General features: G+C 34.7%; 2 protein-coding genes across 3 annotated transcripts; one reads left to right on the plus strand and one right to left on the minus strand.

Annotated features, from left to right (window-relative positions):
• Positions 1-6,521, minus strand: LOC118030523 (calcium-transporting ATPase 2, plasma membrane-type). The gene is made up of 7 exons (XM_035034656.2): positions 5,965-6,521; positions 5,144-5,198; positions 3,095-5,046; positions 2,830-2,988; positions 2,012-2,183; positions 1,589-1,887; positions 1-623 (listed from the first exon to the last, which is right to left on the minus strand). Exons 1-7 carry the CDS (start codon positions 6,136-6,138, stop codon positions 384-386), a joined length of 3,051 nt encoding a protein of 1,016 aa, XP_034890547.1. The 5' UTR covers positions 6,139-6,521; the 3' UTR covers positions 1-383.
• A 5,920-nt stretch (positions 6,522-12,441) lies between these two features.
• On the plus strand, positions 12,442-15,933 carry LOC118030524 (mitochondrial outer membrane protein porin 2). Of its 2 annotated transcripts, none has more exons than XM_073410497.1 (7): positions 12,442-12,842; positions 12,919-12,986; positions 13,484-13,594; positions 13,682-13,768; positions 14,832-15,040; positions 15,179-15,487; positions 15,631-15,933. In XM_073410497.1, the coding sequence occupies exons 1-6, from the start codon at positions 12,794-12,796 to the stop codon at positions 15,483-15,485; spliced, it is 831 nt and encodes a 276-aa protein (XP_073266598.1). In that variant the 5' UTR covers positions 12,442-12,793; the 3' UTR covers positions 15,486-15,487; positions 15,631-15,933. The 2 variants fall into 2 exon arrangements, with proteins under 2 accessions (XP_073266598.1, XP_034890549.1); XM_035034658.2 differs by having other exon boundaries at positions 15,646-15,933.
• Positions 15,934-16,031: the final 98 nt, after the last annotated feature.

The raw sequence follows: 16,031 nt of genomic DNA on the forward strand, positions 1-16,031 counted from the left end.
GAACAAAAAAGCATTACAATTTATTTTTTAAAAAATAAAAACTTTGAATTAGTACATTGATTGAATAAATGAAGAAGTTCACTTACATGATTGTAGAGTGTAGACCTACCAAAATTCCATCAAAAGATTCAAGAAAAAATTGCTGCCATCTTTTTAGTTGCCAGGAATATTTACTACGTAAAAGAAAAGCGAGGATCAAGGAACATTTGTTTTGGAAAACTGTTTCTAGGATAATAATATTTCTGCACCTGGTCTAGACAACAAACTAGGAAACTTTCTTGGACAACATGTTAAGCACTTCACAAGTCTTCCATTGCTTGAAAAGGCCTCCTCAAATCCAGTTGTCCGAACTTCAGTTTTAGAAGGAATCTCTGAAACGCGATCTATACAGGGATCTTCTTTAAACCAGCAGCAATCGGCATGCCAAGAAATCCAATGAACACACTAAGGAACCACTGTGCGAAAGAGAGAGGTGCTGTATTTGCAAATGTACCCAGGAATTCCACGATTATGATTTGGGAAAGGACAGTGCCACCAATAACAGCAACAAAAACATAGTTATCCAATATGCCCTTGAAAACATCAATCTCCTCCATCTCGCGGGAGCTTATCTCATTGAATATCTGCACAGTCAAATGAAGTTATTTTTAGTTAGTGAAAGTTATCGAGGCAAGAATTGGAAATAATGCTAACTAGAAGCTTAGTTCACACTATGATTATCGCCTTCCCTAGCGAGCTAATACACTCGAGCAACAAATACTAGGCCAAAACTTAAGGTTGTATTTAACCAGGAAAGAGTATCAGCAAAGGAAAATGGATGAAGCGTTCAATTCCATATCTTCATGTAATCATGTAAGAGATGCATCAACTACACCTGAGAAGGATTTTTATTAACAAGCAGAATATTTGCTACAGGTGAGAGAATATTAGGCATCCATGAATATCCTTCTCAATAGAACTGACAGCCTTGCTGTGATGTTTCTTTAGCGTTAATAGGTTTTCTGGAAATTTATCAACGCTAAAGAAATTGGAAATGACAGCCTTTCTGTGACCTAGAAACTATTGGATTGTATTGTATTTAGCAAATACTGAAGCCTTGTAATTAACCAATAAAATCTGGGAAAGAAGGTGAAGCTAGCTAGTGATGCACATGATTCTCATTCCTTTTGCACAGCTCACACAGAGGCATAAGAAGCAATAAATGGGTTAGGAGAGAAGAGAGCCAAAGGAAAAGAAGAGAAAGGAATTCGTAAGTTCTAATTTCAGAGAGCAACACTTCTAACAATGCTAATTAATCGTGAGAAATGCACCTATATTTCCCACTCTGATGGTAAAACTAATTCATGATCATAGCAAGTATAGCCTTAATCCTTTTCAGTAAGAAATATAAAATTTCCATTTGAGTTAAATCTACCGAAAAAGTTTTAAGGTATCCACATATAGCATTCAGATATTCAAAGATAAATTTAAGCATTCAGATAGTCAAAGATAAATTCTACTGTTCTTGTAATGTCAAACATGTGACGCGCAGACTGCAGTGCTACTTCAAAAATATTCTAATAGTCTTGAGATTCGTAGAAAAGCTTGCCTGACAAAAGACGAATGAATTGAATATAAGGGTGTTCAGGACTAGATCAGAATCAGGGCCATCAAGACTAAATAATGATTTCCCTTTGGCTTGAAGGTGCCATATTACCATAAACTGGTAAAGAGATTGGCCTAAGATATTCCTCCACATGACGCTGCTGATAAAGTTCCCTTTCCTTCCAACTGGGGAACGCTTCATTAGTTCATCATTTGGAGGCTCAGTTGCAAGTGCAAGTGCTCCCAGGGTATCCATGATCATGTTTACCCACAAAAGCTGGACAGCTGTGAGGGGAGCACTACCTGAAAAACATTTTGATGAGTAATTATCGGCAAGAAAGAGAATGGTTTCTATAATGCAAAACAAAAGGCAGAAACGTGATTCATGGAAAGCTACATGCAGCATATGGCTTGGTGACATATATACCTGTCAAACAAGCTGAAGAGAAGTTAACAATTAAGGCCACCACATTAACAGTCAGCTGGAACTGTACGAATTTTTGAATATTTATGTAAACTGAGCGTCCCCATTTGGCTACCGTCACGATGGTTGAGAAATTGTCATCCAGAATTATGACATCAGCACTCTCTTTAGCCACCTGAAGTTCGAATAGCAATTAGTCAAACTCCGCATTAAGACCCAGTATAATTTTGGAAATTCTAATGGATGAGAACTGAAAAGTTCTTATCATCTTGAATAAAAAACACACAAGAACAGCACCTCTTTCTACTCCATAAAAGTCTAGAGGTCCATGACTAAAACCAAACCGGCCAAGTTTTGCTTGGCTTGACTTACTCCCACGAAATTATGAATAATGCAGTTAGTTCTCATTCTCTCATATTAGTGATTCTCAAAAACACTTACCTTGGCTTTTAACTCATAAAGCCAATGGATTCAGTGAAAAATAACAAAGGGCAATGTGAGAAATCAAGGAACTTTTCATCAACCTTTAGGTGAACCACATATTAACTGTTAAATATGTAGTATACATAATTAACACTAATACGATGTCAATTCCTATAAGCAAGACCACGTACAAGGAAGAGGTTCCACAAAATGCAGCACAATATCTTTAAAAGATGCAGGGAAAAGACCAACAGTGAACAGTTATCTGATCCAAATGGCCAACTGAATCAAAATGTTTTGCATGAAAGCCATGCTTTAGCACTGTTTTGCCTATTCTATGGATGGCAGAAAGATTGATGTTGGGCTGGGGTTCCTGGAAAGAATTAGAATAAACTCACCTCAGTTCCAGCAATGCCCATTGCTAGACCAATATCGGCTTCATGGAGTGCTGGAGCATCGTTTGTTCCATCACCAGTCACTGCAACAACTTCACCAAAGGTCGTTCGCAAATGTTTCACCAGTGTATGTTTGTCAAGAGGTGAAGATCGAGCCATCACCTGCAAATGAATTCCTATTTGTTAGTCTTGGTGAGACAAACTCTTTTTCATTGCCAATAAATTTTTTGCAGTTAGATATTCGATAGACAGGAAAGTGAAATGACACCTGAATTTTGGGAACTAGTTGGAGCAATTCTTCCAGGCTCTTCTCTCGGAAATCTGGACCCTCAATTGCTATACCATCATCAGTAAGAATCCCACATTCCCTTGCAATGGCCTTTGCAGTATTTATATTATCTCCTGTAACCATTCGTACAGTGATACCAGCTGAACGACATAATGCAACAGACTCCTTGACTCCTGGACGAACAGGATCTTTGATACCCACAATCCCTATACAAGTATAACCAGAAACTGGCATGGGATTCTCGGGGGAGAACCCACCTTCCAGTTCCATGTAGGCAATACAGAGAGTTCTAAGAGCCTCATTAGCAAACTGATCGATTGTAACCTTAAGGAGGTTAATGGATTCTTCATCCAGGGGAACAATGTCACCATTTGAATTGATCACCTTGTCACAAGCAGCCAAAACTATTTCTGAAGCACCTTTGGTGTGGGCTCGCAAACCACCTTCATGAAGTTCCATCACTACCCCCATTCGCTTCTTCGTGGAGTTGAAAGGTTCAACTTTAACAAGTTTCACAGCTTGTCGCTCTGCCTGGAAATCTCCACCCAGGGATAAGCCAAACTCCAATAAAGCAGTCTCGGTGGGTGTTCCTAAAATCTCACGTTTACCATCTTTGTTAACAACAACCTCACCTCCAGTGTTGTTAAATATTGATTGCAGGAGAAGTTTTACTGCAGAAACAGGCATTTCAGAGACCAAGCTAGCAGCCTTAGTAGGTTGGTCAACTACCTTGACTTCCATGCAAATGCATGACTTGACAACAGTCATGTGATTAGTAGTTAGTGTCCCAGTTTTGTCACTGCAGATGGTTGTTGCGGACCCCATAGTCTCACAAGCCGCCAGATGTCGAACAAGTGCTTTATCATTCATCATCTTCTTCATGGCAAATGCAAGGCTCAGCGTCACAGCTAGTGGTAGCCCTTCGGGAACTGCAACAACAACAATTGTAACTGCAATGGCAAAGTATTCCAATATCTCCAGTGCATCATCTCCAGACCAGCGAAAGTAAGTCCCTGCTTGCCACTTGTGGCTAAATAACCCTTGTACCAGAACTGCAAAAGTCACTACAGCAAAGAAAAGGCCAATCTTTCCAATAATGGTTGCTACTCCATTCAGTTTTACCTGCAGTGGAGTTTCATCATCGCCTCCTTCACTTAGAGTCGCCATCAATTTACCCCATTGGGTTCTCATCCCAACAGTGGCAATCATCATCTTGCATGATCCATCTTGGACCTTAGTTCCAGAAAGCATAAAAGGATTTTCAGAATTTACCATTACTGGCTCACTTTCACCAGTTAAACTCGACTCATCAATTAATACAGAAAATCCTGAAACAAAAAGCCCATCTGCAGGTACTTGGTCTCCAATAGCAAGATGCACTATATCACCAGGAAGCAGATCATATATTGACAATTTCTGCCTAAATCCATTTCTAGTGACCTGAATGATGATTTTCTTTTTCTCTGTGTCCAAGTCCCTGAATTGTAAAGATTGGCGGTAATCACTTATAGCTGTCACAAACACGACTAACAAGATACTTGCAACAATTCCAAGGCCATCATGGGCTCCCTCTAGCCATCCTTCTGTTGCTATGCCAACAATCAAAGACACAAAAGCACACACTCCAAGTATCATAAGAGTCATATCCTGAAGTGCTTCCCAAACAAATATCCAGAAACTCCGAGGTTGGCTCTCGGCGAACTTATTGATCCCATAAATCTCTTGTCTACGGTTCAGCAGATCACTATCCGTAGTGGTTAGCCCATCAACGATTGAAGTGCAGAGCTTTTCAGAAACACCAGTTACCCCACCATGAAATTTGAGCTTCTTGACATCATGGCCTTCAACAATGGATCCTAACTCGTCAGCACATATGTCAAAACCTGCAGCCTTGACTTCTGCAGGCACGTTATAGTCGCTAGGGGAGACACCTGCGAACATTCTATTATTAGCAGATAAGAAGAGGCTATAGAACTTTATAATTTTTTTTAAAAAAGGCACAATTATCTCAAATCCAAAGAAGCTTACCTTGGATAAACTGAAACGCAGCTTTGGAAACCAGAACAGCAATCCTTAATTTCTCCTAATATAATATATAAAAAAAAAAACACAAGAAAAAAGAAAAGTGAGCATATCTCACATTCACAAAACAAAAGGCATTCATTTCCATGCTCCACAAAGTACATTGGAAAAATAAATAAATTCTGATGCATTATTAAGCGATTCACCAACATGACAAATTGAAGTTCCTGGTTAAGGATATAATACGGTAAAGATAATCAAACCAGATATTTGTATAAAAAACATAGTTGCCCATCTCATTAGTATACACCAATGGAAATCATTGATTCAATTAAGGATTATACATGTATACCCTATGTTACTACGGCTCCCATATCATATTCGATAGCATTGTCCGAATATCGGTTATTCTTATTTTTTTTTCAAAATCCCTTCGCTCCATGCCCCAAGTGTCCAACGTCTGTAATGATAGCCTGTACTATTACAATAAGAGAAAGAAAGGAAGAAATGAAAACTAATTTAAGCTGTTAAGATGATTTTTAATATATAATTTATATTAATTTTTAATAAATTTTTTTAAATGAAAATTTTTTAGATTTAAAATTTGTATAATTTATATTATTTTATACTTAATTTTTATTAAATAAATAGAAATGATTATATTTAAATTTATAATTATTTAATTATTAAGATTCTGATAAATATTTAAAAATTATTTTAATAAAATAACTTAAATAGTTAGGTGAGATATTAATATATAATTTATATTATTTAAAAAAAAAAAAAAAAAATGATGCTGTAGAAATTGAAGAAGAAAAGTCAGAAACCTGATTGGTTTTACGCATAGCAGCAGCCTCATATCGTTTGGAAAGATTGGCAGTGAAACGAAACCTTCTCTTAGGATTCTTCACCACCCCACATAGCTTCCTCCATTTCTGCAACGCTTCCTCTGATGAATGCTTCGCTTTCACATCAAAATCCCCACTCATTAACCTCTCCATCCTTCTCTTCCTTCCTTCCTTTCTTTCCTCGATGCAAACAACCTAGCTTGATTTAAATACAAAACTCCAGCAGAAATTTCTACGAAGCAACTTTATTAGTAAAAAGCAGAACGTGTTTCTTTTCGAAGCAGCAGCTACCGAGAAAGAACGGAGGATATCCGAGGAAGTTTCACCGCACTTTTGAATTTTATGGTGGTAAACGAACAAAAAAGGGCAGCTTAGGTTACGCTTGGTTAGGTTCTATAGAACGGAACGGAACAAGAAATACTTTCGGTTTCTTTTTGCTATTTCATTTCTACTTTTGTAACGGAGTTGTTATTTTATGAGCAGCGAAATAGGAGTGAAATCTGTGGCGCCAGAGCCTTTAACGGTCTATGCAATCCTGTTCTTTTGCAACATTTTTTACCCAAAGTCAAAAACATTTAAATATACCATCAATTGTATATATAAAAGAAAATTGAAAAGATAATATGTTATTTTTTATTTGAAAATATATTAAAATAATATATTTTTTATTTTTTAAAAATTTAATTTTGATATTATTCTATCAAAATATTTAAATTAAAAAAATAACTCTAAGTAAAAATATTTAAATTTATAGGAATATTATTTCTGTCGCTGAAATAAACATGGACATGTACTATCAAACTATTAATAGTTGTGCGTGCGATAAGGACTTTACGCGGACATATCTTACGCGGTTGGAACTTCAAGTGCAACGTGGCGAGAGATGCTAAAGACCAGAATATGAAAGGCTATGGATGGTGCCACGTATCCTCCACGAAATCATAGTCATCAATGTGTAGCTAAGGAAAAAGTCTACTTGTACCACTATTGTTGTTGTGATTATTATTATTTTTTAATTATCAAAAGATAGGTAGGCTATTTTATATATATTTTTAGTAGGATTTATTGTATTCATAGAACACTTTATTATTTAAAAAACACTCATTAGACACTGACTTAACTATATTTTTAATGATACATATAATTATCTATAAAAATATAAATATGTTACTAACCATCATAAATTATGATGAATGATTTTTAAAATATTTACTTCATAGGTTTGGTTGTGCTTGTTCCCAATTAGATATTTTTAGAACTAATTTTGTGACGATACAACGACTACCTTAGCTGTTTTTCCTAACTTTAATGAGTTTAAAAGGAAATACTTATAATTTTATGTGATATAATATAATTGTAACATAAATAATGAAGATTGAGGAATGCAATTGCTAACTTTATTGAAAAATTGAAAACTAAATATAATAAATTAAAGGATAAATTTGAAATATTGGAAAGAATTTGTGACCAAATTAAGGTGGCTAGGCCTCCAAGTAACTAGAATTGAAACTTCGGCCTCGTTTGTTTCCTTGGAAACTGGTTTCCGGAAACCAGTTTCCAAACTTTCCTGTGTTTGTTTGTCATTAGGAAAGTTGGTCAACGGAAAATACTTTTTGGTTAATTTTAGTAAATGAAAAATTTGGTTTGGTTTTCAGGAAAGTATTTTCCCTTTAGCTGTATTTGTTTTCCGGAAAGTGGTTTCCGGGAAATCACTTTCCAAACTTTCTTGTGTTTGTTTGTCATTAGAAAAGTTGGTCAATGGAAAACACTTTTCTAGTAAAAGGAAAATTTGGCTTGGTTTTCAGGAAAGTGTTTTCCTAAAAAATTTGGGGGAAAACACTTTCTGAAAGTTGTGAAAAATTTAGAAATGTCATTATTTGCTGATTATATCAAATTTGATCCTCAAACTTTTGATCGCTATATATATATATTTTGTTTTTAATATTTATTTTTAATTTCATCTCTTAAAATTTTATTTTTATATTAATTTTGATCCTTATTTTTATAATTGTTATTTGCTTTTTTCTTATCATTTTTTTATTGAAAATTTTTATCTATCAGATTTGGTCCTCATTCTTTTGATTGTTACTTATTTTATTTGAAATAATTTATGAAATGTTGATTATTATTATTTTAATTTATTCATCTTTTATTTTTTTTTAATTTTTTAGATTTGATCTCTATTATTTTTATTATTATTTATTTTATTTGAGATAATTTATGAAATTATATTTTTTTTTCAATTTCATTCTCATTCAACTTTTTAATTTGTAAGATTTGTTTCTTATTATTTTAATAAACTTGAGAAAAATAAAATGTTAATAAGTTATTTTTCCAGCTCATTTTCCATGACATAATCAAACACTGGAAAGTGTTTTCCAGCTTATTTTTCATTACACTATCAAACATCGGAAAATACTTTCTCGGAATTCACTTTCTCGGAATTTACTTTCCCCAGAATTTATTTTTCAAAAGAAAACTACTTTCCAGCAAACAAATGGGGCCTTCAATTTAGTTTCTTTTTATTTCTTTAAACAGTTTGATTGAACCGAATAAAATGGGTTTAAAATTTAAATTCAAAGGATTAGACCATTTGGTTTAAGTTGGTAGGAAAGGCTAGGTCAATTGGACTAAATGGTAGTTTTATTTGTGAGAAAGAATAGAGGTTGATTGTAAAGCACTAGATGGAAAAATGTCATCATCTCATTTTTCTACAAATCTCCACCATTGATCCCTAGTATTTAAACCCTAGGGTTTCGTTTTTAGTCATTCTGATTATTTTTCTTATATGTCTACATAACTCTCATTCCTAATTTTCGTTTTGTAAGATTTGTAGTCAAGATCTTGTTACATTTTCTTCCCCTGTTAAGATCTTTGTCCTCAAGGTGAGGATAATTATTCTTAGTCACCCAAATAGATTTATCTCTTTGGGTAAATCTTTCACATCACCCTAAAATTTCTTCTAATTTTTGGTGGGCTAAACCTTCCCAAAATAAAGGTAGTTGAGGTTTAACACTAACTTCTTTTTTTTAATCTTTTTCTTCAATAAAGACACATGGAAGGTTGGATGTACTCGCGGATCTTTTAGAAATTTCAACTAGTAAGCTACACTTCCAACTTTGTCTCACATTTGAAAAGGGTCATAATAATCATAAGCTATTTTTTCAAGTTTTCATTATTGTATGCTTAACTGGAAATACAGATGGAGCTTGAGATACACCTTATCTTTTCTTTTCTTTTTTTAATTCATGTTTTTTTTCCTTTTTTGTCGACATGTAGCTTTTGCCTATCTTATACCTTCAATATATTAGCTCTGATGTTCTATTTGATTATGGATATGTCCCTGAGATGTTCCTTAGTTGCTTGGTTTTGTGTAATCTCTAAAATATAGTTAATTAGGCTAAGAGGCTCATACCTATATAGAGCTTCAAAAGGAGAAATTTGTAGGGAAAATGATAATTGGTGCTATATCACCATTATGTTGTTATCAACCATGTGTGTTTAGTATTGTGGTAGCTTTTATGGTTGTGATTTGAATTTTTTTTTATATTATAAAAAGCACTTTTACTCAAGGTTAGTTTGATAAAATATATGTTTGGTTAAAATTGTGATTGAAATTGAGATTGAACAAAAAGTTGTTTAATATATTTGTTTAAGAATGCTTTTTAAATTGAGATTATAAAATAACTAAAATATATATATTGATGGTTTTTAATTGAAATATTATAGATTTAACTACTGTTATTACATCATGAAATAAAAAATACTTTATATAAAGTATTTTTTTGTTTCATTAAACTATCTACAATTCCATCATGTACGAAATCTATCCGATAATGATTACGGTTTCCATGGCTTCCCAAGTACACAATAAGGTAAAATATCATGAGAAACAAAATTAGAATTGCGATTAAATTTTGCAAATGCTACATCATCATGTGATATTCTTCAAATATAATTATGTAGTGTCATTGAATAATGTTAAAAACTAGTTTTTTGAATAAAACACAATATATGAGGGTGTACTTTATCATGCAATTCTACACCTCACAAATATTAAAGTCTACGTCTGGATACTAGAAAAAAGATTTTTTGATATTTTGGTCAAACCCTAATGGATGATCATAAACTGACTACGTTATCTATATTTTTTTAGATTATGTAAAATTGGTGGAAAATATGACAGAAAACCACAAATTTTTTAGGAAAGGATTTTTTTATAAAAACATTTTGCACTTCTTTTTATTTTACCAGGTCAGACCCAGTCCAATGCATTTAGGTTTGGGCTGAACCTGGTCTGACCCATGAATAATGGAGACGCTCTCCACTGCTCACTTTGCAGAATAGTGGAGACGGGGAAATGTAGTAAAAGAACAAAAATGAGAAGGAGAAGGAAAAGGGAAAGAGCAAACTACCTTGCGCGGCGATGATGTCTAGCTGGCGGTCGAAACAACGGAGGCCAGTGGTGAATTGAGGGAGCTACTTGGCTGATGGACGACGATCCTTCTTATTTTTCCTTTGTTTCTAAAAGAATCGTTGAGATTTTGGGAAGTTTGATATTCCTCTAATGAGTTTTTGTTCTCTTTAGAAATATGTGTTTTGTGGCTAAATTGGTTTGTCGGTGGATAATTAAAAAATTAAGGTGAGCTGTTGTTTGCAAAGCTCAACTTTTCTATTTTTGTTAAACCTTAGGTGCAGCCTCAATTTATAGTGGGTCTCACCAAAACAAAACTAAATTTAACTTAACCAAACACTTATTTTTGTGGCTCACTCTCAACCTCACACACAACCATATTATCAAACAACCACTTAGACTAATTTTTAGGGTTATCACCTACAAAACATCGTAGATGGTTTTTTAAGGTCTTGTTAGTTATCTTAGTTTGACCATCTATCTATGGGTGGTAAGAAGTGGACATTAGTGAATTCATTCTTTGCACCTTGAATAACTCTTTCTAAAGTTTATTGGTAAAAATAAGATCTTTATAAGTCACTATAATTTCAAGAAGTCCATGTAACTTCAGTGTTGTCTATAAGAAAACTAGGGCCAACTTAGAAGTTATATAAGGGTGGACCAATGCCATGAAATGGGCATATTTTGTTAGTCAGTTTACCATTACTAAGATCACCAAATACATGTTGGTTCATTAGTACTTAAAAATGCATTGTTATCAATGTTTTATATTATCATTTTGCACTTAAAGTATCAATAACTTCTTAACGAAAGCATGTTTTATACTAACAAGTTTGATATTATAAGATACCTTTAATTTAAGGTAAATTTTAATCTTAAATACATGCCTATCACATAAATCAAATGATTCTGATTTAAAATATTAATGTGATAGGCATGTATTTAAGATTAAAATGATTCAGATTGATGAGTTTAACTACTGAAATTTAAAAGATAAAGAGATGGCCAAACTTAGAAAAGAGATTCTGATTCAGTCAAAACTGGAACACTGTTTGGTCATTGGGTCATATCTGGAGCTGTAGATCTAGGATTTAGGTTTGCTCTATATGGATGGAAATATAAGACATAGGCTTAAAACTTTCATGGGAGTCCAAGATTTAAAAAGGCCATTTTTAAGTCCAAATTGTAGCAACAACGGAGAAGTCTGAATTTATCCTACAACCTGGACATTGTTCAGTGTTCAGCCCATATCTCGAGTTCTAGATGTCCAAATGACCTCAATGTTTTTAATTGGAAAGCTGAGACAATTTCTTAGAACTTTGATGAGTTAAGTCTGTTCCAATTCTGATGTTATCAATGACGTTTTGTTTAGATAAGAAGATAAGGATTGTCACTAAGTCAAAATGTGGCTATCCACTCAATAATTAGTCATCAAATCAATAGTTCTAAATTTTGGCCTATAAAAGGAGGCATTTGCCATGCATTTAAGCATCTTGGTTGTTCAGATCAAGATAGGCTCTTTATTTTTTTATTTATATTTTTCTAATGTTTAAGTTTTATTTCATGTTATATTTTTCTTAATTTTTTGTTTATGTTTTTCATTTTCTTTACTATACTTTTTGTTTTTATGTTGTTTATTTATATTTTTCTTTTTCATTATGTTTAGCTAAATTTATTATGTTAAGGTGAAAAAGTTTTACTAATAGTGTTGGAATATGTATAATATAAACTCAATATGGATTTTAATATTTATATCTAAGAAAGTTTTTTATTAACGTGTCTTATTTTTTTATCTTATTTTTTAATTACAAGTTGTAAATTATTATTTTTTTCAAAACCCTATAAAAAAAACCCAAACTAATTTTAAAAATCATTTTCCCCTTCAAAAGCTTCAAGACATATTATGATAATCTATTGATTACTAGACCTGTCTAGTTTGATAAATTGTTTTTACAGAAAAGCGAATAGACACGTATCTAAAAGAATACCAATTCACAAAGCACTAAAAATAGCTAAAAATACACGTAGAACTGGAACACGTGAAGATAGAAGAATACCAAGTCACAAAACACTAAAAATAGCTAAAAAAACGCAATTGAAAGAAAATGTTTGATAAGTGTAATTTACACAGAAAGCCAGAAGCATGAACGCTAAATTTTTGATTATAATTGTAATTATAGTAAATGTGATGGTTATAATCAATCAATGATACGCCCATCATCGATCCTTTGAAATTAAGCGCTAAAAACAGCTGTGACCAAAGAATCGAACTCTCGGAGAAGAAGAAGCTAGGCCAAAATATTTCCTTCATTTCACCGGACTCTCTATCTCTCTCTCTAATCAGAACCAAAAACAAAGGGCGGAGAGATCTCACTGTGTCGCTCCAGTCTAGCAATGAGCAAAGGACCTGTACTCTTCGCCGATATCGGCAACAAAGCCAAAGGTAATCATTCAATTTCTATATGTGAAAGAAAATCAGAATCATTGATTTGATGGTGATTAATGTTGATGCTATGTAGATCTGTTGACCAAGGATTACAACTCTGATCAGAGACTTAGCGTCTCTACTTTCAGCGATGCTGGAGTGGTATGTATTCTTTTGTTATATCTATGTACATATAATTTTGTGGTCCTTTTGAGGGTCTGGGCATCAAGCTCTGTGTCGATGCTGTTGAGGAGAGTGTTTTAACAATAGAAATGATCTTCAGATGTTCAAATGAAGTTTATTTCATTTCTTTACCAATGTGAAATCCAATCATGTATTGAAGAGCCATGTAGCATTTCTAATGCAACTGGTTGTTGTAAGTTATCTTATGGGTGGTCTCATGTTAATTATTTATTGCTAGCATCGTGTGACTGATGGATGGGTTTCTGGCTGCCCTCTAATGCCTTACGGATCATTTTCAATCTCTACTTGTTTTTGGTTTTGTTTTCAACTTCATGACCCGTCGTTAATTTTTTGAATGGCCCTTAAATGTCAGGCAATCAGTCATTTTCGGTCTTCAGATGCAGCGGTGCTGAGATCCATCGTCTCTTAAACTTTAACATCTGCTCCTTCTTGTGTTCTTATTTTCTGTTTTTCAGGCCCTCACATCATCAGCTGTGAAGATAGGAGGGCTATCAACTGGGGATGTTGCTGCGCTCTACATGTACAAGAACACTATATTTAATGTTCAAATTGACACAGAATCCAATGTATGCTACTTCTTCATTTGTTTAAAACACTAAACTGCAAATTCCGTTTTCAAATAAGCATCTTACCTTCTCATTTCATTCCGACAGATATCAACAACCTTGACATTCACCGGCTTCCTTCCGTCAACCAAGACCATTGCTTCCATCAAATTTCCTGACTATAACTCTGGCAAGGTAGGAACTACGAAGTTTGGCATCTTTTAAGCTTGAACTCCTCAAAAAGTAAATACTTGAAAATCTGGAATAGATGCTGAATTATTGATGGGGAATGAAGGGCAACAATGAGAATTGGTATAGTGTATGATTATTCTCGATTTTATTATTAAGGAATTTTAACTCGGTCTTATTAAGGAATATTAATTTGTTATTTAGCAGGTAATTTTGGATTTTAGTTTCCTTTTTTAATAAAGACTTGTTAGGTTTTTCTTATTTTATTTGTTTTGGTGCATGTAAATAAGCACGTATACATTAGTTGAACCATTGAATAAAATAAACTAAGCTTTCCTAAGATCAAGCGTGTCTCTCTTGATTTGGTCATTTCAAGATCAGGTATCTCCTTTATTGGTTATTTTGGTTTTTGTCCTACATTTATGATCAAGGGAGTGATGAAGTCATGAAACTCCAAGGATGAGGTGACACTTGGTGAAAGTTGACTGGTGGTGGGGAAGGTGGCTGGTTTACTTGTAAAACGAGTCTCTCTGATTGTGTGGGGATCCTTCGATGATTAAGTTAGATCATGAGGGAGGAGATATATGAAAGAAGAAAAACCAAGTGAAGAGGAAAGGAAAGATATGGGAGAGAGGGAAAATCCCTGAACCCTCTTGTTCCTTGTATAACCACAAGACTTGACAAGTTGCATGGGGATAAGGGTAGGGAGGTGGTATGTCAGGTCCTTCCAGGCGGGGACTGGGTGTGTTCCCAAAAGGGAAGGGGTTCTCCTCCCGTCGGCTGAGCATCCATCTGGTCAGACTCGGCCCACGCTGTCTCCGTCCTGCTCGGGCTGTTCTCGGGTGCCTAGCAGGAGAGCGTGTGGTAATTGTTTCTTGTGCCAGTCCCTTTTGGAGGCAGCGGGGCTTGACTGGGGTATACGAGGGAGAATTCTTTTATTGATTAGAGTGATAATATTGCCTGTATTGTTGGTTTGGGGTGAAGCACCTGATATCTACATGCAAATCTGGCCCTGTTTGTGATGACGGTAATGGCTTTTTATAGTTCGTTTCTGCCCTGCATTTTGCAGTTGGAGGTTCAATATTTTCATGATCGTGCAAGTTTCACCACAGCTGTTGCTTTGAATCAATCTCCAGCAATTGATGTTACAGCCACCATTGGTACCCCAACAATGGCTTTTGGTGCAGAGGCAGGCTATGATACTACTTTGGGTAGTTTCACGAAGTACACTGCTGGCATTAGTGTGACCAAACCTGATTCTTATGCTTCGATGATCTTGTAAGCCTCTTAGACGCGTTGGCATGCCAGCTCTGCTAGATATTTTATCTATTTAAAGTCTGGGATTTAAAAAATATAGATATTGAAAAGACGGGTGATGTTTTGAACCAATTACTTAGCTGCTCTCTCTTCTTACAGAGGTGACAAGGGAGATTCTTTACGAGCATCATACGTGCATCATCTGGATCTGCTGAAAAAGAGTGCTGTTGCTGGAGAGATCACTAGAAGGTTTTCCACTAATGAGAATACTCTTACTATTGGAGGGTCATTTCCCGTTGATCACCTGACGGTGGTGAAAGCTAAGCTCAATAGCCACGGGAAACTTGGGGCATTGGTGCAACATGAGGTCATACCGAAGTCGGTGCTGACAATCTCTAGTGAGGTTGATACCAAGGCCTTGGACAAAAGTCCCAGGTTTGGGCTGGCAATTGCTCTGAAGCCCTAAAGGTTCTCTGCCAGTTGTCTAATCCAACTCCCATTTCTTATATTTTTTTCTGGACGGCACTTGGAAAGAAGTGTTAATAAGTAGCTCCACATAAACATATTTCTAGGAATATGATGGCTGATGGATGGATTGATTTGTTGTTAAGTTCCTTTATTTGTAGGTTTTGGAGGCATTTGTAGTCTGCTCTCTTCCGCAGAGAACTTCAATTTTGGATTGATGGGGATTCTTGCTAATTGCATTTATGATCCGTTTCTCATGATTCAGTGGAGGCTGATCTCTAAGAGTGATCCAGCTGCCAACATTTTAGTTGAGATTTCATTTTTGTTTCCTGCAATATTAGATTTGCGTTTAGCATTAGGGGTGCTTGCAATGGATCAACCATCCATCAGAACCCCAGAGTGGTACTAGCCTGCGATCTCATATTAATATTCTCTACTTTATTTATTTATTTTGTTTTGTAACATAATAACCAGATTTGGATTTATTCTTGAAAAATATTGGATTTACCTTGACTCAAAATTATCAAAGCATCCATCATCCAATTGT

Source organism: Populus alba, chromosome 7 (genome assembly GCF_005239225.2).
Source record: "Populus alba chromosome 7, ASM523922v2, whole genome shotgun sequence".
Taxonomy (NCBI): domain Eukaryota; kingdom Viridiplantae; phylum Streptophyta; class Magnoliopsida; order Malpighiales; family Salicaceae; genus Populus; species Populus alba.